General features: G+C 35.1%; 1 protein-coding gene across 5 annotated transcripts in view; it reads right to left on the minus strand.

The window, feature by feature from the left end:
- PIAS1 (protein inhibitor of activated STAT 1) overlaps positions 1–23688 on the minus strand; it is a 228363-nt gene that overhangs the window by 41013 nt on the left and 163662 nt on the right. For all 5 annotated transcript variants that reach the window (XM_058427857.1, XM_032175708.2, XM_058427859.1 and 2 more), the window contains exons 3-6: positions 9002–9086; positions 8695–8742; positions 5238–5328; positions 4451–4585 (exon numbers count right to left, since the gene is read on the minus strand). In XM_058427857.1, the coding sequence (XP_058283840.1) occupies positions 4451–4585; positions 5238–5328; positions 8695–8742; positions 9002–9086 (359 nt within the window). The remainder of the gene's footprint in view (positions 1–4450; positions 4586–5237; positions 5329–8694; positions 8743–9001; positions 9087–23688) is intronic.

The raw sequence follows: 23688 nt of genomic DNA on the forward strand, positions 1-23688 counted from the left end.
ACTCACTTATTTCTTTCAGAAGAGAGCTATACTAGCTCTCCTATTTATTTCATTTGAAAAGACATAGTTGCAACATTTCTCACTGGCAACTGATTATACAAAAGTATCTGCAAAATAGTAAGATATTCTACATGAACTATTCAGAATATATTCACAAGCTGAATTAAAACAGTAATTTAAAAACAATCTATTAAGTTATTTTCTGGGCTTTCAAAATAATGCTGATTTAGTGTTTTACTTCCCCAGAAAAATGTCTTCAAATCTTTGTAGTTTGGAAACCTTCCTATGGAAGAGTATTTCCCCCTCTCCTCTAGTGCTTTTTATGAGCAGCCATATTCCCCTCCTCTCCTACAGTTTCAGACTTCTTTCCTATTTCACCAAAAACACTCCCCTTCTTCCTTGGTGAGCTGTTCTTTTCATACACAAAAACAAAACATTTTCGAAACTTTCCTCAAAAAGGAGGAAAAAGGGAACTCCAAGGTACACTAGAAATAAAATATTTAAAAGGATTTTAAAAACCTAATGGTGACATATGAGTTAAAGGAAAAAAATATAACCCTGAGAGATGTCAAAAAGAATTTTGATATAATTCAAAATTCATTTCTAACAAAAATATCCAGTAAAAGAGAAATATAGAAATACATCATTGATATAATAAAGTTCTATCAAAATTAATAGCAACATAATAATGTTGTAACAGTAGCAGTATTCTCATTAACATAAGGAGCAAATCAAATATGTCCACTACTGCCTGCATTGTTTAACGCTGTTTACAAAGTTCTAGGTAGTCGAACAAGAAATAAATGACAAAAGTATTAGGGTAACATAATTTATATGACATACCTCAAACTCAAAACTGTCAATGTAGAAATACCAATAAATCATCTAAAAAGCTAATAGAACTGATATATGAATTTAGCTATGAAATAAATATTAAAAATAACTAGTTTTTTTTTTTTTCTCTTTTGAACTATTTTTTTTTTTTTATTATACTTTAGGGTTTTAGGGTACATGTGCACAATGTGCAGGTTTGTTACATATGTATCCATGTGCCATGTTGATTTCCTGCACCCATTAACTCGTCATTTAGCATTAGGTGTATCTCCTAATGCTGTCCCTCCCCCCTCCCCCCACCCCACAACAGTCCCTGGAGTGTGATGCTCCCCTTCCTGTGTCCATGAGTTCTCATTGTTCAATTCCCACCTATGAGTGAGAACATGCGGTGTTTGGTTTTTTGTCCTTGCGATAGTTTACTGAGAATGATGTTTTCCAGTTTCATCCATGTCCCTACAAAGGACACGAACTCATCATTTTTTATGGCTGCATAGTATTCCATGGTATATATGTGCCACATTTTCTTAATCCAGTCTATCGTTGTTGGACATTTGGGTTGGTTCCAACTCTTTGCTATTGTGAATAGTGCCGCAATAAACATACGTGTGCATGTGTCTTTATAACCCCATCAGAAAAATAACTAGTTTTTAAGTAAACCAACAATAAATAAATTCTTTGAAAATATAACAGGAAAAAAGATCTCTTTTTATAATAGCAGTAATAATAACAACCAACATAGGAATTAGCAAAAAATATGCAGGAATTGTAGGAAACCTATTAAATTGCTGAGGAACATAAAAGAATATTTGAAAATACAGTTCCTAGAATGGTTATATTAAATATTGTAAATAAATTCTCCCTAACTTAATCTATAACTTTAAAGAAATCTCATCCAAATTCTCAGAAAGATGTGCAAGTGGGGTACAGGAGGGAGGAAAAGAAATGTGATAAAGTAATTCTACTTTATCTGGAAGAATGAATGTTAAAAAAAAAAAAGTAATACAGGAGAATCAATGTCAGCCCTGCCGGTGTGGTTCCAATAACCACCAATATGCAGATGACTCACACATTTTTTCCCTCTAGCCCAAGTGTATCCTTTAAGCCTATCTGCCCCACTGCCTATTCAGGATGTCTCACAGGCATTTCAAACTCAAAAGTTTCAAAAGTAAATTCATAATTTTCTCCATCTTGTCCTCCAATGCCCATTCTTCAAAGTAAAACAAAACAAACAAAACAAAACACACCCACATTCAGTCCTTTTCCAGTGTTTCCTCTATCTCAGCAGCAGTATCATTCGCCTAGCTACCCACCCAGAAAACAAGGACTCATCAGTCACATCTTAGCCCTCGACTTTCAATTCATCACTTAATCCTGCAGATGCCCCTACTTACCTCCATTTCTACTGCCACCACTCTAGACAAAGATACTATTTCATTAATACTTCCGCAAGAGCTGGCTCCTAAGAGATGTCCTTCTGCACGATTCTGGCCTCCATTTAAACTATTTACCACTCCAAAGAGTGACCTTTTCTAAAAAGAAATACAGAACTATAAACTTCCTGCTTAAAAAGAGAAAATCCTGGCCAGGCACAGTGGCTCACGCCTGTAATCCCAGCACTTTGGGATGCCACGGCAGGTGGATCACAATGTCAGGAGTCCAAGACCAGCCTGGCCAAGATGGTGAAACCCCGTCTCTACTAAAAATACAAAAATTAGCCGGGTGCAGTGGCAGGCGCCTGTAATCCCAGCTATTTGGGAGGCTGTGGCAGGAGAATCGCTTGAACCCAGGGAATGGAGGTTGCAATGAGCCGAGATCGCACCACTGTACTCCAGCCTGGGCAAGAGTGAGACTCTGTCTCAAAAAAAGAAAAAGAAGAAGAAAATCCTTAACTTTAACATTACCTACAATGCCCTGAATGGTTTAGTCCTATCTTACCCCTCTAGCCACATCTCATATACCACTCTTCCCCATTCTCTGCACTCTAGTCAGTGAATCCCTCTCAGCTTCTTGTAAAAACCAGGCTCACTCCTACCACTGGGATGTTGTGTGGGTAGTTTCCTCTGAACCTTTCACCTAATTCCTACTCTTTTCTCAGCTCTTGGCTCAGTCACTACTTCCTCAGGGAAGCCCTCCCTGACTGCTCTCTCTCGTTCAAAGTGCCCTTCGATACACTGTAAAATCACTATGTGCCTCTCTTTTATAGTACTTATAAGTAAGTTCACATTCTTTGTGTGTGTCCACCAGGCCCCTACATCACAGGCCTCATGAAAATGAACTTTTTTCCCTCCCTATGGTACTGCCAGTTTTGAGTATAGTAGATGGCACATGGTAAGCATTCAATAAATTTCAAATGAACTGGTGGATACATATGAGTTCATATCATGAAAATTGTCCCAAAAAAGAATGCTAGACTAAGAAACAACATAGAAAAAGATCAGAAACACACTCAGGATATGTAAAAATTAAATATGTAACAATGGTGGCTTCAGAATCAACATTTATTTAGTTAACAGTGTTAGAACCAGCTATTTAAAAAGTGAAAGAAAGCAATTTTTACCTCACATCACACATATATTTAATACGAACTAAATATTTAAAGGTAAAATATGAAACCTTAGAAGTCTAGAAGAAAATAAACAAATAATTCCATAGCTTGGGAAGGGCAGATAGGCAAAGCATGATGGAGACGAGAAAAGACTATATAAAGGAAATAACTGGTTAAGTTTTGGCTACACAAAAACTTTGTGTAGCCAATATTAAATAATATTAATAATATTCTGCATATTAAATAACATAAAAATAAAAGGCCAACAAACTGGAAACAAATATTTGTAACATGAAACGGAGAGTTAAGTTTTACTATATGAAGATCTCATAATCAATAACAAAAACAGCAATAGAGAAATAGACACGGATACAGTTTTAAAATGTAAATAATCACAAATATAAAACATATTCAATCTCAATAACAACGAAAAAAGTACTAATTAAAACACAGTGGTGGCATTATTTACCTAACAGAATTGGTAAAAATTTCAAAGAAGATAATAGTGTTAACGAGCACACAAATAAACACTGAAAGTCAGAGAATAAATTTGTACAACATCTTTGGAGAAGGTAATCTGTCAATGTACACAAAATTTCTTAAAATTCTGTATGCTCTTTGACTTAGCAATCCCACTTCTGAGAATTTACCCTAAGGAAATTATCATATATGCAGGCAAAGTTATAGCTACTAAGATGGTCTTCAAAATGTTCTTTGACATACCAATGAATCAATCAATAAATCAAGTAACAAGCTCAATAGTAGGGAACAGGCAAATTTATGGCACACTCATATTGGAATATGATATCATCACTTAAAATAATGCAGAAGAACATGTGATGATACAGGAGGACATTTATGATCAATTGTGGAGTAAAAGGGCCAGGTTATAAAACAATGGATACTTCATAATCCCATTTTTCAAATGGAAACATGTTGAAAATTCATTGTGAGACAAAAATAAATCCTTTTGCAGCTCATTTTACATAATTTACATATAAATTCAGGTAGGCATGGTGATTAACCCCTCCTTACAATACAAAAATCTGGTGGAAACAAAAATTCACTTACTCTTCCAATTTCTGCAGTCCAAGAAACAACAATCGTGTTTGGTACTGTTGTGGACAGTCGGACAAGTGAGGTGATATTAATTGGTCGGCTGGGTCGCTTTGGTTCCACGCCATTTTTTGTAGGTGGAAGGTAACCCTAAAAATGAAATATAATTTATTTATACTTATTATTTCCACAATCATTTTGACTTCCATTCCTTAAGAAAAAAACCCCTACAAACTGCATACTAGAAAATATGAATGTTTTCATTAAAAAGTACAGAAGCAAACATTTACAAGTTTCTTGTGTCATTATTTTTCCAAACAACCTTATACTCTCCTTATAGTAAACCTGAGAAAACTATTAGCGGTGAAAATTCAAAATCTCTTAAATTTAAAAATCAGGATGAATTCATAACAAGCTTAGACAGGTATATGAGGAGTATCTCAAGGGCACCAAAAACAGTCCTCACCCTTATGTCCTGTTTAAGACATAGCATTCTTCAAATCTCCATTCTACCACAGGCTTATAGACTCACATGAACGCAGCTGAGATTTTGTTGAAAAAACTTCTCCCCAAAATCCAGTACAACACTAAAGCTACCACACCCAACTCCAAATCCTATGTCCCCAAAGCTAATGCCACTGCTGCTAACTGTACATAGTTGGTACAAGTGTTTCACCCAATGAATATATATCCAAAATAAAAATGTTTTCTTAAGGAAAAACTATGATTTAACAACAGCTGTGATGACTTATTTGATAGTTATGTTGGCAGTGAATTTTAAAAAATAGCTTTTAGGACTTACTGGAAGGCTGCAAGGTTTTGTATTCACTTTCACACAAAGATTGGGTGGGAAGTGATCTTCTTGTGGACAACTGGTTTCTGATAAACAAAACCTAAACAATAAAGGACAAGTTTAATTTCCTTTATTAAAGGATGACATCATTAGTATTATTGTTCAATAGATAAATTTAAAAGATGGCAAATTTAGAAACAACCAAAAGAGAAAACTATAAGAACTGGACTTTTCACCCAATTAATAAGTATATGTAAATAGGCTTAAAATAAATAATTCTGTCAATGTAGAGTTGTGGCAATCATGACTATCACAGTGTAGTTGTCTTCGTGATATTGCCAATTATTTGGTTAAGCATGTTCTGAGAAGCACTAGCTTCTTCAGCGATTAACAGGTGTTAAAAGAAAAAAAGGCACATTAGTCAAATAAAATTAAGAAATTCTGAATCAAAACAATTAAATTAAGCTTCCTTAATACAGAACTTTTCAGAGCTTTTAACAGGCTAATAAGCATTATAAATCTCTAAGAGGAAGACCTAGCACCTGTATGCAGTATTTTCCAAATTTATTTGCCTGTGAAACACTTTTCTGGTTCTTAGCAGAAAATACCGAGAATGCTTTTAAGGCCATCCCCAGGATCAAAAAGCCAAAGTACTCCTTACTTTTTGAGAACTGAAGATATTGAATATTATTTGTGCTATAAACCACATAAATTTAGAATACTATTTTAGAAACATAAAAATATTTCTAAATTAAATGCAGTCTTTTGGAAAAATCAAGGATACATAATTTGTAAATTCTCAGTCTATTCACTCTTATTATTATTTTGCTATTTAAGGTATTTATTCTTTATTAGTACCTATTCTCAGTATACACCTAAGGCTCATTGCACTGTTATAGAATGCTCATAACACCCCTGAGCTACATAGTAGGGAGAACCCTATCTCTGAAATCTGTGAAATATTCCTCATGTGCAAACAACTCCTCTCAACACCTGTGGTATGGGGTCTTAACCTGCTGGCCATGAAATCTGAGTATGGGGATAATGCACAATATAAAACAATTTTATATGTAAACTATTTTGAGCACATATTATACATGTTCATTTTTATAGGGAAACCATTCACAGCTTCTATCAAATTCTCAAAGGGATCAGGGATCCATAAAAAAGTTAAGATTTACTGATCTACAAAGATTTTCTAGAAATATACTTTGCAAACAGATGTCAAAGCTCACAGGACCACTCCTAACCCCAGCAGAACCTTCCATTACAGGCTAATTCTTTATGCTGCAACAGTTAAAAGGATGTCACAGTTTTTAAATAATTATTCAAACACAGTGATCAATTTAAAACATGGACCCTGGCTGCCTGAACCCTTTCCTATAAGAAAAGAGTAATTTAAATGACAAGTCAGTGTCTATTCAACTAATCTAAATCACCCTCATGAACTGAAGAGAAAAAAGAAAAAAAAGGAATAGCAGAAAGCTTCTGTGAAGTGGTTCATGGCGCAGAGAGGAGGGAGTGGAGCAGGGAGGCGCAACATAAATGAAAACAGACTAGGTGTCTAATAAAGAAAACTTGGATCCTAATTCTCAACTAATTATTTTTATGCTTTAGATAAACATTTATAATTAGGATAGCAGATAGGCATACACTCCTAACTTAAATAACACACTATGGTTGCAGACTTAGCAACGTGGGGTGGGGAGAGAGATGAACTATTTTATTAAAACACAAAGAATCACCTAACAATTACCAAATATAACACAACATCGTTCTTTATTTTTTCTTTTCCAAGTCCTGGAGATAAATTTCAATTAAAATAGCAGTCATCAAGATTCCCTTGGAATCTCTGAATTATAGCTGATCTATCTAGACAACCTTACTTCAAAATGTAGACCACACCTGTTGCTGCTTTAAAGAATGTATGTATATTAATACAAAATACTTAGTAACTAGATCTTTTATTCTAAAGCTATGGTTTTTAAACTGTATTTTAGTCTTGAGACCCTGTCTTCAAGCAAAAACTAACCCAGAGTCAAACACGCAAAACAGATAAAAGATATAAAAGAAGCCCCACTTTGGTTCAGACTGTGTATGTGTTTAGGAGAGAAGGGGAGGGAGAAGTGGAGGATGGCAGAAGAGTATGAGCCCCTAAGGGTGGCTCCATGCAACAAGTTTGAAAATCACTGATTTAAAGGATAATGTCAAGTATCAGCACAAGCAAAATGTAAACTGTTGGGGCAGGAAGTAAAGAAGACTACAGCAATACATAATTAACTATGGAGACATCTTATTTTCGTCCTTTAATTTCTTCAGTCATTATCACAATCTGGCCAACACAAAATATACCTTTTATACAGAATCATCTTTGGCAGTGCCTTCCAAAACTGAAACTTAGATTATCACTAGTATACTGCGGTAAGGTCCTGTCATACTGTTTTACGGTATAAAAGCTATTAAGTATAGTCATATCCTCTTGAGAATCTTCAACTCAACTTTCGACTTCAACTCTGCTTTCTCACTGTTTTTACCTTATTATTTCAAAGCTTAGATGAGAGGTTTTCAAACAGTTCAATGAAGTGCTGAACAGGCGTTTTAGATTAATCCCTTTTTTAGCCTCCTAGTGTATTTGTAACTTGTACATACAACTTAGTATCTGATTATTGAGACAAGGCTGTTTGATTTATCCTCCTGACAATTATAGGGAAAACAGCTTACTGAGGAAAACAACTGTCTTATATTTTCTCTTCCATCCCTATTCCAACAGTGTGGACATTTAGGTTGGTAAGTTGAATAATAAAAGCATAATATGATGGTTTATATAAGGGAGAGAAATAATACAAAATATTTCTTAGATATTCTAAGATAAATGAATGGGCTAAGAAAAGAAACTCAATAAGGGGTTGTGAATCCATGTTGGAAAATTTCCCATTAGTCTTTGAAAAATTTTAAGAGATGTCTCAAATGGATCCTAAATTAGAGCATATTTAAATTAATTATTTAAAATACAGAACAAAACAAATATTTTGGTGTTTGTTAGTCCATGAGATACTGTAGACTTAAGTACTAATTCCTTACCCACAGTACTTTGCCTCTTATGGAGATAAGGCCCATGCTTTCATAAAACTTGATATGATATTGTAAGATATCATTAGCTGGAGCTTCTCAACCAACTGAGAGCAATCAAATATGGTTAGATATATAGAATATGACTTGTTATATTGATATCTAAACTGGAGGGTGGGCGGGCAGGGGAAAAATCTAAATTGGATGAAAATTAGAATATCTCATAACAGGAGAATGTTTTCCCTCACCCAAATATCTAAACCTAATACTTTCAATACACTTACTGAAAAATCAGGTAGATTTCCTCTTATTCCTTAAAAATTTTTTTCCATTTCCCCTTCCTGATAAGGAATATTATCTTTTAAACTTTGAATATATCCTATAGTCAGCACTGTACCTTAACTGGACCTGTACTGTGAAGTCACATTTGGTCCCAGAAATATCCCTAGAAGAGACAGAATAGGAATTACAATTACTTTTAAAGTATTTGCATGAAAGTTCATTCAAAGACATTGTTACTCCAGAAAAGTTTTTCAAATTATCATAAATATAACTGTTCTTAGAGTAACTAACACACTATATTTTCATTACTAATATTTGCATCACACAAATACTACCTCACCAATCACTGTTTTTAAAAATCATTTACTATAGACTACTGGATTCAAAGCTCAAACTTCAAGTTACATTTGACGACAACTTACATGGAACTACTGATTTGCTGCACTTGTTGTGGTGTCAAGGCAAATGCAAAACAGGTTTCTCGAAAGCGCTGACTGTTGTCTGATGCTAAAGAAGACAAGAATTATACTTTCAATTACCTTTAAATTTGCCAGTAAAGACAAAAGAAAAAAAACACACTCACACGTCTTTAATTAACTGGTATATATTCTAGAGTTTAGATAACAAGGCAATTAAAGCATTGAAAAATAAGAAATACACTAATTGTAACATAAACAGAAATAGAAACAAAAATGGCTAATTCCAGAATAACAGATCAGGATTCAAATTCAGACAATACATAATCAAAGAAAGACTAAGGAAAATTTATCTAATCATATAAACGTTTGCATCTAAAAAGCACACTTGTATAAAAACATACGAATTTTATTTAAAATAGAATGATATAAACCCATTTAAAGAGACATGGTTTCTGGAAGAAGTAACAAACATACCTACCTTGAGAGCTGCACAGGTGAGATGACATTTGGTTTATAAAGTAAATTAAGAATTTTATCATCTCCTGTTTAACTCCACCATGCAAGTTTTATACAATAAATATCACATACTGTTTTTCTCCTACTCTTAGATGAGTTCAAAATTTGCTTATTCTCACTAACTCAAAGAAGGAAAAGAGTTGTAAAAAACAGAAGAGAATTAAGAAAGGAAGGAAGGGAAGGGAAGACAGATGGGCAGAAAGAAAAACTCATGCAAGCAGGTAGGTAAGCACAGTCAGACTAGAGCAGGGGTTTCTAAAGTATGCCGTTATGAGCAACAATAGTTCCATTAGACTTTTTGTTTGTTTGTTTTTTAAGAGACAGGGTCTTGCTCTGTTGCCCAGGCTGGAGTACAGTGGCACCATTATAGCACAAACTCAAACTCCTGGGCTCAAAGTGATCCTCCTGCCTCACCCTTCTGCATAGGCAGGACTACAGGCATGCATCACCACATCCATTGGCTTTTAGTACATGTTAGATACTTTTTTTTTACAACAGTGGTTAATATCCCTTTTGCTCACTAACGAGTCCTCAGTGTTTGGCACAAAGAAGCACTGAATACTATTTATTTGTTGAATGAGTAAAGGAATACAAAAATTTAAGAAATACCAGATTAAATTATTTATACTACTTTTCCAGGGTAATTTTCTAGAAGAAAATGATCACTAAGAGTTATTATTAAGAAACTACCGGCTTCTGGGGCACTTAAGGCCTGCGCTGAATAAGCAGCTGAAGTTGGCTGTTTCAATCTGTTGCTTAAACTGAGTTTGATTATACTTGCAAGAAACACTTCCTTTACAACTTCCAACCAAATTGCAATATGTCAGGTTAAAAAGTTGATACCAAACGTATCATTAAGAGAAAGAAATAGAAAAGAGCACTGTTGATCTAGAATTCTATCTCAATATTAACAGTATCTTTTAAAGGCTAGATTTGCTTTCTGCTTTATGTGTTCTGGGATGGCTTTTTCTTAAAGAATCTATCACCAAGGAGCAGTCACTAACAGAAAAAGTTGTCTTAATTGTGAAGCATCAATCTGGCAATGCCAAAATAAGGCCCAGAATGTAGAAAACCAGCTAACATTTCCCTCTGTCAGGCAATGCAAGTAACTAACTTCTTTGCTTCTTAGAGGATATATCTCTATCAAGATTTTAGTCCAGTAGACTTAGCCTAATTTAAATCTTTGGCTATATTTTTTTAAAGTGCTAAAAATAATTTCTCAATTCCAAAAATTCATATTACTCTCTAGGCAAAATTTCAGATACATTTTAGAATATATGACTACAGTAAGTTTTGGATATATATAGGTTTAGAAAGAGAAGATATAACTAAAATAATGAGGCTATTTCTTATGTCACAAATAAAAGTCAGGTTTCTTACTTAATAATAGCCCCTACTTCCATCTCCTTTAATATATATATTGTAATGCTCATGGGGTTGCTACTATTTATCTAGAAGAGCACCTTTCACACCTTGTAGTTTTTGGGCTTAATTGCTGTTACAAATGACAGTGAAGTCTATAGTTTTGGTTTTAGATAAAACTATTTAAAAACCTTTCTGAAAGTGAAGTAAGCTACCACTAGCCCATTCAAAAAAATTCTGGACAAAAAGAATTACAGAATCTTCATACTGAAATGAGTCTTACGAAATCATCCAAAACAATGACCTTCAATGTTGGGGGTATACATTTCCATGGGTACAAAAGACAATCCACAGGGATACAGAAAAAAGTATCTATCTGCAAAACGAAAGTTTTATAAAGATGAGATTTTACATAAAACCTAAAATCTAATTTAAGAAAAAACTAAAATGCTATATAAAATCTTAACCTTTCTAAACTCTTATTTTTCCTATAGGTTAAAAAAATTAACTGACAAATAATAATTATACATATTAATGGGGTTCACAGTGATGTTTTGACACATACAGTATACAGTGATCAGATCAAGGGAATTAGCATACACATCATCCCAAATGTTTACCATTTCTTTGTATTGGGAATGTCCTGTATGTTTTACAACATATGAGTACAATAGTTTATGTATAAGCTATATATATAAAATATGTACAAATACTTTGCTAAGAGGTACTTATGATCAAATAAGTTTGCAGATCATTGATCTAGAGTTCAACCTTCCTTTCAACCTTTCCATTCATTCTCTGTTTGAACCCTTTTAGACATGTGGGAGATGTGGCCTTTACTTTGTCAGGCAAACGATGACTGGTGATGAACAGTTTAATTGTAAAAATGCTTGCAGCCCAATAGAGAGTAGTAGAATATTGTAGAAAGGGACAAGATTACACAGACCTAGATTCCAAACCGGTTTTGCCACTTATGTGCCATGTGACCTTGGGTATTCATTCACTCTGAATCTTTCTTCCAATATTTAAACACAGAAACATACACACTCTGATAGGATTATTTTGAAGAATGTAAATGAGTAACATATTGAAAACAACCAATAATTTCCTTTTCTTCTCACTTTTCTCCTTAACACTATACTGAGTCAAAATATATGAGGCTGTAACTTCCACCCACTGATGCCACACAGCGAACTAATCTCACTATCCAGTGACAGCCATTCTTCAAATATTTGAAGAGACTTAATATGCCCCTCCCTTTCCAATGACTCTTTCCACTGTATTTTAGTAAAGATTTCAGAATTACTCACTGTCCAAATCTTCCTCCTCCAGACATACCCCAGGCTGTTACACCCTTATTAAAGTGACAGAACTGGCTGGGCACGGTGGCTCATGCCTATAATCCCAGCACTTTGGGAGACCAAGGCGGGCAGATCATCTGAGGTCAGGAGTTCAAGATCAGCCTGGCCAACATGGTGAAACCCTGTCTCTACTAAAAATACAAACATTAGCCAGGTGTGGTGGCATACGCCTGTAATCCCAGCTACCTGGGAGGCTGAGGCAGGAGAATAGTTTGAACCTGGGAGGCAGAGGTTGCAGTGAGCCGAGATCACACCACTGCACTCCAGCGTGGGCACCAAGAGTGAAACTCCATCTCATTCATTCATTCATAAATAAATAAATAGACAGAACTGGACAGCACTGTCACAGCACATATTATTTGTTCAAAATATGTGTTGCCCCTCTGTATTGGCCTATCCCAATGGGAGGATCATGTTCAGGGCCATGGACATTACCCTTGGCCAATGAAACAGGAGTGGTAGTGTACCACTTTCAAGCAGTTCTTTAAGAGGCACCCAAGGTTTTACTATCTTTGTTTCCCCTCTGCCTTAATCCCAGGGCAAACAAAACATATAGCAGAGTCACAATCTATAGCTAGTTAAGTAACATTAAGTGGGAAAGAAGCTTTATTTCTTTGGTTATTTTTTCTTTCTTTTTTAGAGACAGGGTCTTGCCCTGTTGTCCAGGCTAGAGTGCAGTGTGGCATGATCATTGCTCACTGCAGCCTCAAACTCCTGTGCTCAAGCAATCCTCCTGCCTCAGCCACCATGCCCGGCTAATTTTTTTTATTTTTTATTTTGTAGAGATGAGGTCTTGCTATGTTGCCCAGGCTGAACTAGAACGCCTGGCCTCAAGAATCCTCCCATCTTGGCCTCCCAAAGTCCTGGAATTACATGCCCAAATCTTCTTTGGTTGTTTCTAATGGTTGTTAGCCATTGAGATCTAAGGTTGCTTCTAAGTTGATTGATATATTCTTCCAGATGTGATGTCAGTAGAACACTACTTTCATTAACTACTTTCTGGTAGTTAATCCATACAATAATCATGAAGACAATGTTATCAGACCATTTTTCAGATGAAGAAATTGAGGTTCAGAGTAGTTACTAACTTGTCAAGGCTTCAAACTTGTAAGTAGAAAACTCAGAACTGGAACTCAATCTGTACATCTCCTGCCTCCAAAGTCCGTGTTCCTCTCATAACATAGGTTTATTAGCTCTCTTGATCTCGGTGCTGTACTTCTACCAGTGCAGCCTTGCATTACACCGGATCACAGAAAATCGGAAAAGAATTACCTATTATCCTCTTATCGTAACTGCTTATCACTTTCATCTATTTCCTTCCAGTCATTCTCATATCAAACTATAGATACAATACGAAAGCTTGCTTTAAAAAAATTACCCTTATTACATTTTCAATTGCAGTCTCTATTACCATTTTTAATTATTGTATTCTCTCAGGGGACATATGAACATTTTAATTACTCCCCTGATTAGTCATTTAGGTTATTTCTAATTTTTCACTATTTGAAACAACTCTGTGGATATCTTTGGGCTTAAAGGTTTGTTTTTTGGAAGGGGGGCAGGTTATTATTTTATTTGGATAAATTCCCAGATGTGAGATTTCAGGGTCAAAAAGTATGAAGATTTTTATGAATCTTGACACATCACAAGAGCGCTTTTCAAATGGTTGTTTTACATATAAGACCATCAGCAATTCACGCATCTAGTGATTACACTCTACTCTGGCCAGCATGGGAGTTGCTGCTAATTTAATGAATGGATTCTGTTAACTCTTGAGTAGTTTAATTCGCATCTAAATATCTCCATGTTTTGTTATTTGCTGAATTTCCTATTTAGCTAATTGTCCAACCTTGTCCTACGTCTATTTATGTATTTGCATAAGGGTTTCATATACAAGAATATTAAAACCTTGGAAATTTGCTACAAATATTTCCTCCAGTCTGCTACATTTTTTAAAATTTCATTTGGGCTACATTTTTAGATGATACAAAAGATTTTTATGTGGTCCAATCTGTCAACAATCTCCTTTTAAATTCTTCTGCTAATTCTGAACTTACCTGTTTCTCTGCATAAATTCAATAAATATACAATTAATTTTTTGGCTTATTGTTTTCTATGTAATTATTTAATATATCTGAAATTTTAGTTAATATTTTAAAAATCTAAATTTTAGTACTCCAAATTGCTTACCGTTACATTAACTCCATTTGTTAAATAAACTTTCCCTTCCCTATGGATATGTGTGCTTCTTTTATCATATATTAAATCCTTATGTCCTGTATGTTTCATTCTGGGCCACGTTCCCAATTATCTTTTTTATCCTGGTGCTAGTACTCTATTTTTTGTTATAGCTTCACTATGTTTCATTATCTTATAGTTAGGTTTTTCTCTATCCATTTTTTTAATTCATCTAGATGAATTTCCAAATCTTTTTCTTATGATTTTTACAGCTCAATAGTATTTTGAATAGAATTACAATAAACCTATGAATTATTTTGAGAGCTGATATATTTACATCTTTAATCTTCCTGTCTTGGACTACTGTACCTGTGTCCATTTATTCATATCTTCAAGGTTTTATTTCTATCATAGATTAGTTACACTGTTCCCATTAATGTCATTCTTAGCAAAATACCTACCAATAGAAGAATGATTGAATAAACATTCATAGAATACCCTAAAACCAAAGAAAGAATGAAGATGATTTCTATGTGTTGGTATGGGAGTGATCTCTCTAAGATACATCATTAAAGTGACAATGACAAGATTAAAAAAATACAGTATGCTACTTTCTGTGTAAGAGAGGAAGTAAGAATATATAAAGCTACGGGCTTTTTTGGAAAAAAAAAAAAAAAAGAAAACTAGAAGGATAAACTGAAATTAATTAAAAATGATTACCTATGAGAGACAGAATGGGATAAGAAATAGGAAGAATTTTAATATAGTTTTCTAGTTAATTTTTACTTTTAAATCAAATTCAAAAGATAAAATTAAGCAAAAATGAGTATTTCTGACTTTTTAATATTTATGGTATTTTGCATGGACTCTCATTTTGGTTATTCAAAGTAGTTATTACATAATATCAATTTTTGTTCTTCTAAGCTCTATTTTGCCACTCAAATTGAACTTAACCCTAGTTTTATAGCCAATTCCTTAGGATTTGCAGATAAACCTTCCCTTAACTACAAGTAAGGAAAAATTAATTTTCCTTTCTAACATTTATACCTCTAGTTCTAATTCATGTCTTATTATATAGGCCAGAACTTTTACAAGAATATTTGTAGATCTTCCAGGGTTATTTCTTTGCTGTAACATTTGATGTAACTTTAACATTGTGGTTTCTTTTTTTCTTTTTTTTTTTTTTTTTAAGAGACAGAGTCTCACTCCGTCACCCAGGCTGGAGTACAGTGGTGCCATCTCAGCTCACTGCAACCTCCGCCTCCCGGGTTCAAGCGATTCTCCTGCCTCAGCCTCCCAAGTAGCTGAGACTACAGGTGAGGGCCACCACGCCCCACTGATTTTTTGTATTTTTAGTAGAGACGGAGTTTCACCATGTTAGCAAGGATGGTCTCGATCTCCTGACCTCGTGATCCGCCCGCCTCAGCCTCCCAAAGTGCTGGGATTACTTGAGCCACCATGCCCGGCCAACATTGTACTTTTTAACAATCACCCGCAAAGTTGCTTCAAAATACACATGCTTGGGAGTTTAGCCACCAGTGGAAATAATTCTGATGCACCTCCATTATTAGTAACTACATCTAGGGTTCTTCCTTTCTTTTTTCTTTTCTTTTCTTTTTTTTTTTTTTTTAGAGGGGGTTTGCCACATAGCCCAGGCTGGTCTCAAACTCCTGAACTCAAACAATCCACTTGCCTTGGCTTCCCAAAGTGCTGGGATTACAGGTATGAGCCACCACGCCCAGCCTAGATTTTTTTTTTTAAACTAATAAATAAAGACCCAGCAATCCCACTTCTAGGTATTTACCCAAAAGATTTGAAAACAGTATGTCAAAGAGATGTCTATACTCCCATGTTCATTGCAGCACTATTCAAAATACCAAGTACAGAATCAACCTAAGTGCTCATCAACAGATGAATGGATAAAGAAAATGTGGTACTAAATATATATACATAATGGAAAAGCATTCAGCCTTAAAACAGGGAGAAATTCTCTCATTTGTGACAAACATGAATGGAATTAAGAGAATACTACGCTTATTAAGTAAAATTAGCCAAATACAGAAAGACAAATACTGCATGCTCTCACTTATTTGTGGAATCTAAAACAATCAAACTCATAGAAACAAAGAGTACAATGGTGGTTACCAGATATGGTTAGAAGATAGGAGACATAAGTTTTTTTTTTTTTTTTTTTTTTTTAAGATCTTATTGCACAACACAGTGAATACAGCTAGTAACATTTCAAAATTGCTGAGATTAAATTTCAAATGTTCTCATCACCTAAAAAATGTAAAATATTTGTGGAAATTGATATGTTAATCAGCTTAATACATCAGTTGATTTAAGCATTTCACATGGTATTCGAAGATCATAATATCACTCTGTGCCCCATAAATATATACACCTATAATTTTTCAATAAATAAATATAAAGCTGTCTGTTGATTATAAAGATTCCTTATAATGTTAAAGAACACTTTTTCTATTTCTTTTTTTTAAAAATTATTAATGGGCATTTAATTTTATGAAACCTTTTAAAGTTCCTAAACTCCAAATAAGCTAATGGACTCCTGGAGTCAGAAGTCCTTGTGCTTACCCCAGTTCTGTCATTCAGTAATTGTGTGACCTTGGGCAAACTGTCTGACCTTTCCATGCTTCAGTTTCTTCATCTAGGTAATATAACCCTAGAGGAACCTTAGAATTATTGTGATAACTAAATAAAAATATAAAACCGCTTATTATAACAGTGCCTACCTAACCCAAAGTAAGCAATCAATAAATGTTAGCTATTATCACATCTGATGAATTAATATATTTCTTAATACTGAACTATTTATGACTTCTGGATAGAGGATATATCTCTATCAAGGTTTTAGTCCAGTAGACTTAGCCTAATTTAAATCTTATTATTCCTTCAATATTCTGATAAATTCTACCAGTTAATATTTTAAGGAACACAACTATATTCAAAAAGTGAAACTGAATGATAGCTTTTTTTTTTAAAGTGTTACCTTTGTTTCTTTGTATTCTTCTTTGGCCTGCTTACTTTTTAATAACTGAGAACATTTTGTAGTATACAGAAATTGTTTATTCCTCAAAAAATGTTCTGAAGAATTTACCAGCAAATGCATCAAACCCAGAGTTTTTCTTTTTTAAAAAAGTAGTTCTTTGATAATATTGTCAAGTTATCAGTATATCACATTTTATACATTATTTTCACTGCATATACATTTAGAAAAAAACATCTGGAATGTTTAATGTATCTGGAAACTTCATTGAGGTTTCTGAAATTTATTAACATATAACTGTGTTAATGTATCGCTCCTAATATTTATATACCTATATTCCTTCTATGTGATTTAAATCTACTTTCTATGGTTAATTTTGTTTAATCAGATCTGCAAGAAGCATATATATTTTGCCTCTTTCATGAGCCTTTTTCTTTTTAGGTTTATTTATTAATTCCACCCTTTTTCCTATTTTTTAAAAATCTTTATTTTTAATTTTTGTGGGTATACAGGTGTATATATTTATGGGGTATATGAGATGTTTTGATACAGGCATGCAATGCATAATAAACTATTTTTTCTAGTTTCGTATGATGAAATATTGCTTTTCCCCCCTCAAAATGAACATATCTTTGTTTTTTATTTCCAATTATAGAAAATATGCAATACTGGCTGTAAAAAACAAAAATTAAAACCACACGAGATTACAAAATAAAAGTCTACCCCATAATTTAGCTGCTTCCCCACGGGATGAAGAAAACCCCCGAACATTATGAAAAATTTGGTATACAACTATAGGGACTTATAAGCACACATAAATCTCTGTAAGAGTGTGTGTGTGTATGTGTGTGTGTGTGTGTGTGTAAATACAATTATTTTGCAATCTTTTTCATTAAGATTTTAAGTTTTGAAGATGTTTTCAACATATAAATTATCTAATCCACTTCAATGTCTGCAAAGTATCTACTACATAAACACAATTTAAAAATAATTTTTACCTTTATCTTTAATATACTACTTCTATTTTTCTTAAATTTTATACTAAATTCTTGGTTCTTCATCTTTTTAAGTGACAAAAGCATGCAGTGTTTTCTTTTGGCTTTTCATTAATGCCTTATTTTCATAATCTATTTTTTTAAATGTCGTTTTAAAAATCTTTGTTTTAGTATACTCACAGCAACAACTTTTATAGTTTCTGCTGTTTTGAATTAGATATTATGTTTATGGTCAAGTATATATATAGCTTTATAAATATTGCAGACACTTGAAAAGTAACTGGGCCAGGTGCAGTGGCTCAGGTCTGTCAACCCAGTGCTTTGGGTGGCTGAGGCAGAAGGATCACTTGAGGCCAGGAGTTTGAGACCAGCCTAGGCAATATAGTGAGACCCTGTCTCTACAAAAAATAACTTTAAAATATCAGCCAGGCGTGGTGGTATGTGTTTATATTCCTAGTTACTCAGGAGGGTGAGGCGGATAGGACTGCTTGGGCCCTGTAGTTCAAGGTTACAGTGAAAAATGATCGTACCACTGCATTCCAGTCAGAGTGACAGAGAGACCCTGTCTCTAAAAAATAGTAATAAACTGTATCCTCTAATATTTATAAGATACAAAATTTAAGAAATACATGTTATATAACACATATATTAAAAGTTTTTTTTCTGTTGGTTTTACCACTGGTTACTGCTGTTTATCCATGTCTTTTAGTTTTCCAAGAGAAAAAAAAATTATTTCTATTTTAGATTTTCATTGTCAATGTTTATCTTTTCTAACATTTATTTATTGTACATTCTGTGACTGCTTCTCAAGTTTGTCCTCTGTTCTAATTTGATTTTCTACAATACTATTTCTCACTTCCAACGAAGACTTAATTTTGGCTACTGCATCAATCTGTTGGAATGCAAACAGGAACAGACCCTTCAGAGAAACTCATTCTCAATTCCTAATACCACTGAGAAAGGTTATTACTTCTAGCAGAATCTGGAATGTTTTAACAGACGATGTTCTAATAAAAAACAGTCATATTTTTAGAATCTGCTGGTTTTTCTCATTTGTTCCAAAATTTTTTTTTTTTTAGATCAGAATTCTCAAATCCGGCTATACGATAGAATAACTTGGAGAAATAAAACCACACCCTAGCTAACAACCAATCCCACTAATTGTGAGATACAGATATAATATTTCTTAAAGGTTTTCCAGGTTGGCCAGGAGCAGTGGCTCACACCTGTAATCCCAGCACTTTGGGAGGCTGAGGCAGGTGGATCATTTAAGCCTGGGCAACATGGCGAAACCCTGTCCCTACTAAAAACACAAAAATTAGCTGGTCATCGTGGCACACACCAGTAGCCCAAGTTACTCAGGAGGCTGAGGCAGGAGGATCACCTGAGCCTTGGGAGGTTGAAACTGCAATGAGCTGTGATTGGGTCACTGCACTCCAGTATGGGCAACAGAGTGAGCCCCTGTCTCAAAAAGTAAGTAAATAATAAAGTTTTCCAGGTGATTCCAAATGGGCAGCCATATTTGAAAATTCCCATTCTAGACTGCTAAGTTGAACTGCCTAAATAAAAGATCTAAAAGGAGAAAAAGGCCAGGCATGGTAGCTCACACCTGTGATCCTAGCACTTTAGGAGGCTGAGGCACGCAGATCACTTGAAGTCAGGAGTTCAAAACCAGCCTGGCCGACATGGTGAAACCCCATCTCTACTAAAAATACAAAATAATTAGCTGGGCGTGGTGGCGTGCACCTGTAATTCCAGTTACTTGGGAGGCTGAAGCAGGAGAATTGCTTGAACCCTGGAGGAGGAGGTTGCAGTGAGCTGAGGTCACACCACTGCACTCCAGCCTCGGCAACAGAGCGAGACTCCATCTCAAAAATAAATAAATACATAAATAAAATAAAATAAAAATAAAAGGAAAAAAAGGCCGGGCGCGGTGGCTCACGCCTGTAATCCCAGCACTTTGGGAGGCTGAGGCGGGTGGATCATGAGGTCAGGAGATCGAGACCACGGTGAAACCCCGTCTCTACTAAAAATACAAAAAATTAGCTGGGCGCGGTAGCGGGCGTCTGTAGTCCCAGCTACTCGGGGAGGCTGAGGCAGGAGAATGGCGTGAACCCGGGAGGCGGAGCTTGCAGTGAGCGGAGATTGCGCCACTGCACTCCAGCCTGGGCGACAGCGAGACTCCGTCTCAAAAAAAAAAAAAAAAAAGGAAAAAAAATTAGTCTTGGTAGAGATTGCTAGCTTAGCACATCATCTACTTTTACTCTATCCTAAAATTCCCTCTAAGGTCAGTAAAGATTTTTCTTTGCTTGCTTGTTTTGTTTTTGTGTTGTAAAAGAATAAACCCAAATGAGGAGAAAGGGATAGGAGGGCAACAAAAAGTGCAGAAACTGGAAAGCAAATATATGAGTGGTAACAAAGTTACCAATGAAAAACGCATCCTCAACTAGCAGTGAAGCTGAGTGAAATAGGAGAACTGATCTAATTTATAATGCAAAATACCTGTACAAGTGGGGCTAACAGAATATAGCTAAAGTAAGGGGAATTTCTTGAAAACCTGCTTATGAAGTAACCAGATCCCCAGGTCCGTTTATCCTCTCTAGTTAGCTGGACAACTGCCCTTCCTTCATCCTGCAAAACTGAGATAGAACTGCTTAAAAAAAAAGAAATTCAAAACTAGAAATGGGTCTATAAAGCTTGATGGCATATTCAGGTTTAAAAAATGACCGGGCACGGTGGCTCATGCCTGTAATCGCAGCACTTTCGGAGACCAAGGAGGGCAGAGCACAAGGTCAGGAGTTCAAGACCAGCCTGGCCAACATAGTGAAACTCCATCTCTACTAAACATACAAAAATGGTGGCACGCACCTGTAGTCCCAGCTACTCAGAAGCCTGAGGCAGGAGAATCACTTGAACGCGGGAGAGGTTGTAGTGAGCTGAGATCACGCCACTGCACTCCAGCTTGGGTGACAGAGCAAGACTTCGTTTCAAAATAAATAAATTAATTAATTAAGTTAAAAATAAAAATAAAAAATGAACAGACATGCCAACACGACCAAGTATCAGAGGAAAGCCTTTAATGTGGAATAATGGTGACCAAAATGACCAAAAAAAAAAAAGGTAGCTGGGAACAGGCAGAGATTATGCAAGAACTACATAAATTTCCAAAGGCTCTGAAAAAAGCTATCATTTATAACCATGGTGCAACTATAAAACAATTAACCAAGGCCAGGCGCGGTGGCTCATGCCTGTAATTCCGGCATTTTGGGATGCTGAGGTGGGTGGATCACTTGAGGTCAGGCCAACATGGTGAAACCCCGCCTCTAATAAAAATACAAAAATTGGCTGGGTGTGGTGGGACACACCTGCAATCCCAGCTCCTGGGAAGGCTGAGGCATAAGAATCACTTGAATTCGGGAGGTGGAGGTTGCAGTGAGCCAAGATCCCAACACTGTACTCCAGCCTGGGTGACAGAGTGAGACCTTGTCTCAAAAACAAAAACAAAAACAGTTAACTAGTTATTGTTTAAAAAAAGAAACATCTGTATTTTATATGTATACACAAAGTTCTTGGAGGATAAAAATACCATAGCACAAAGGAAAAGCTCAATAGACAGGCTGGACAATAAAGTTCAGGATATCTCCCAGAAAGTAAAGCAAAAAGACAAGGAGGAAGAAAACAGTTATGAAAATTAGAGGGTTAGTCTGGGAATAGGAGTTCCCAAGAGAGAACAGAGAAAATAGAAGGAAATAAGAAATAATTAATGAAATAATTCAAGAAAAGCTCCTCCAAGTAAAGAACAAGTTTCCAGATTACCACTGTATCCCCAATATAATGGCTAAAATTGGTTCATATGGCAATAAAATTTCAGAACACTGGGCATAAAAACAATCCTACATGTTTCTGGAGAGGTGGGGAAAGAATAGGTTACAGAAAAAGATCAGAAACTGGTCTGGGCGCAGTGGCTCATGCCTGTAATCCCAGTACTTTGGGAGGCTAGGGCAGGAGGATTGCTTGAGGCCAAGAATTTCAGGTCATCTTAGATCAGCATAGCAAACCTGTCTCTACAAAAAATAACAAAATTAGCCAGGCATGATAACACACGCCTTAGACTTGGCTACTCAGGAGGCTGAGGCAGGAGGATGGCTTAAGCTCAGGAGTTTGAGGCTGTAGTGAGCTATAATCATGCCACTGTACTCCAGCCTGGGTAACACAGTGAGACCCTGTCTCTAAAAAGGAGAAAAAAAAAAAAATCAGAAACCAGTATAACTTTGAACTTTTCAACAACACTATAAATAGAAAGCAATGGAAAAATTAATGCCTTCAAAATTCTAAAGGAAAATTATTCTTATGCTGAATTCTACACCCAGCCAAATTATCAAATAAAGTATGGGTATAGAATAAAACATTTTCAGGCATGCTTCATTAAAAAAATTTACCTTCCATGCAGCTTTTTCCTATGAACTACTAAGAGATATGCCACAGTAAAAAGAGGGAGAAAACTAAGAAAGAACAGGACATGGGCCTATGAAATACAAGATTAACACAGGCAAGAGGCAAAATAGTATCTGAGATGTAATGAAAGAAGACCTCAGGATGACACAGTATGTATCCTGTGTTCGGGTTTAGCAGAGTATCAGTTCAGAAGGCTCTGGTAGGGAATTCTTATAGAATATGAATTGACAGAATTACTTCACGCACATGAATTTAGACATTCATCTTACCCATCTGGAGATTTACACAGTGGCAAAAACATTTTGGCAGTGAATGAGAAATAAGTACACAGGGGAAAAAAAAAAAAAGAAAAGAAAATGACCAGAACAGGCAAAATGAAAAGATATTCAAGAAATGAAAAATAGTTCACTACATTACTCACTTACAAATAGTGTTTACATAGTCATAATAAAGTATAAATGGGATGACCCAAACAAAATTACAATATAATCAAGAGAGGGCAACAAATAGATTATATGGCAGGAGTGGAAAATAAGCCAAATCCTATTTCCCATGGTGGGAAATCAATATATAATGCCTAAAACTGAAAATGCAACAATTTGCAATGCAAGCATATTATTTACACATTTTTTTAAAAGCCAAAAGAGATCAAAATACTTGCCCCTAGAAAGACACAAATGATAGAATATGAGAACATGGGATTTTTAAAATGAGCCTATTTGACATTTTAAACTGTATTCATTTGTAACTTTTGTTTTTTGTTTATTTGTTTGTTTGAGCCGGAGTCTCTCTCTGTGGCCCAAGCCGGAGTGCAGT

Source organism: Hylobates moloch, unplaced genomic scaffold, assembly GCF_009828535.3.
Source record: "Hylobates moloch isolate HMO894 unplaced genomic scaffold, HMol_V3 SCAFFOLD_14, whole genome shotgun sequence".
In the NCBI taxonomy this organism is placed as follows: Eukaryota; Metazoa; Chordata; class Mammalia; order Primates; family Hylobatidae; genus Hylobates; species Hylobates moloch.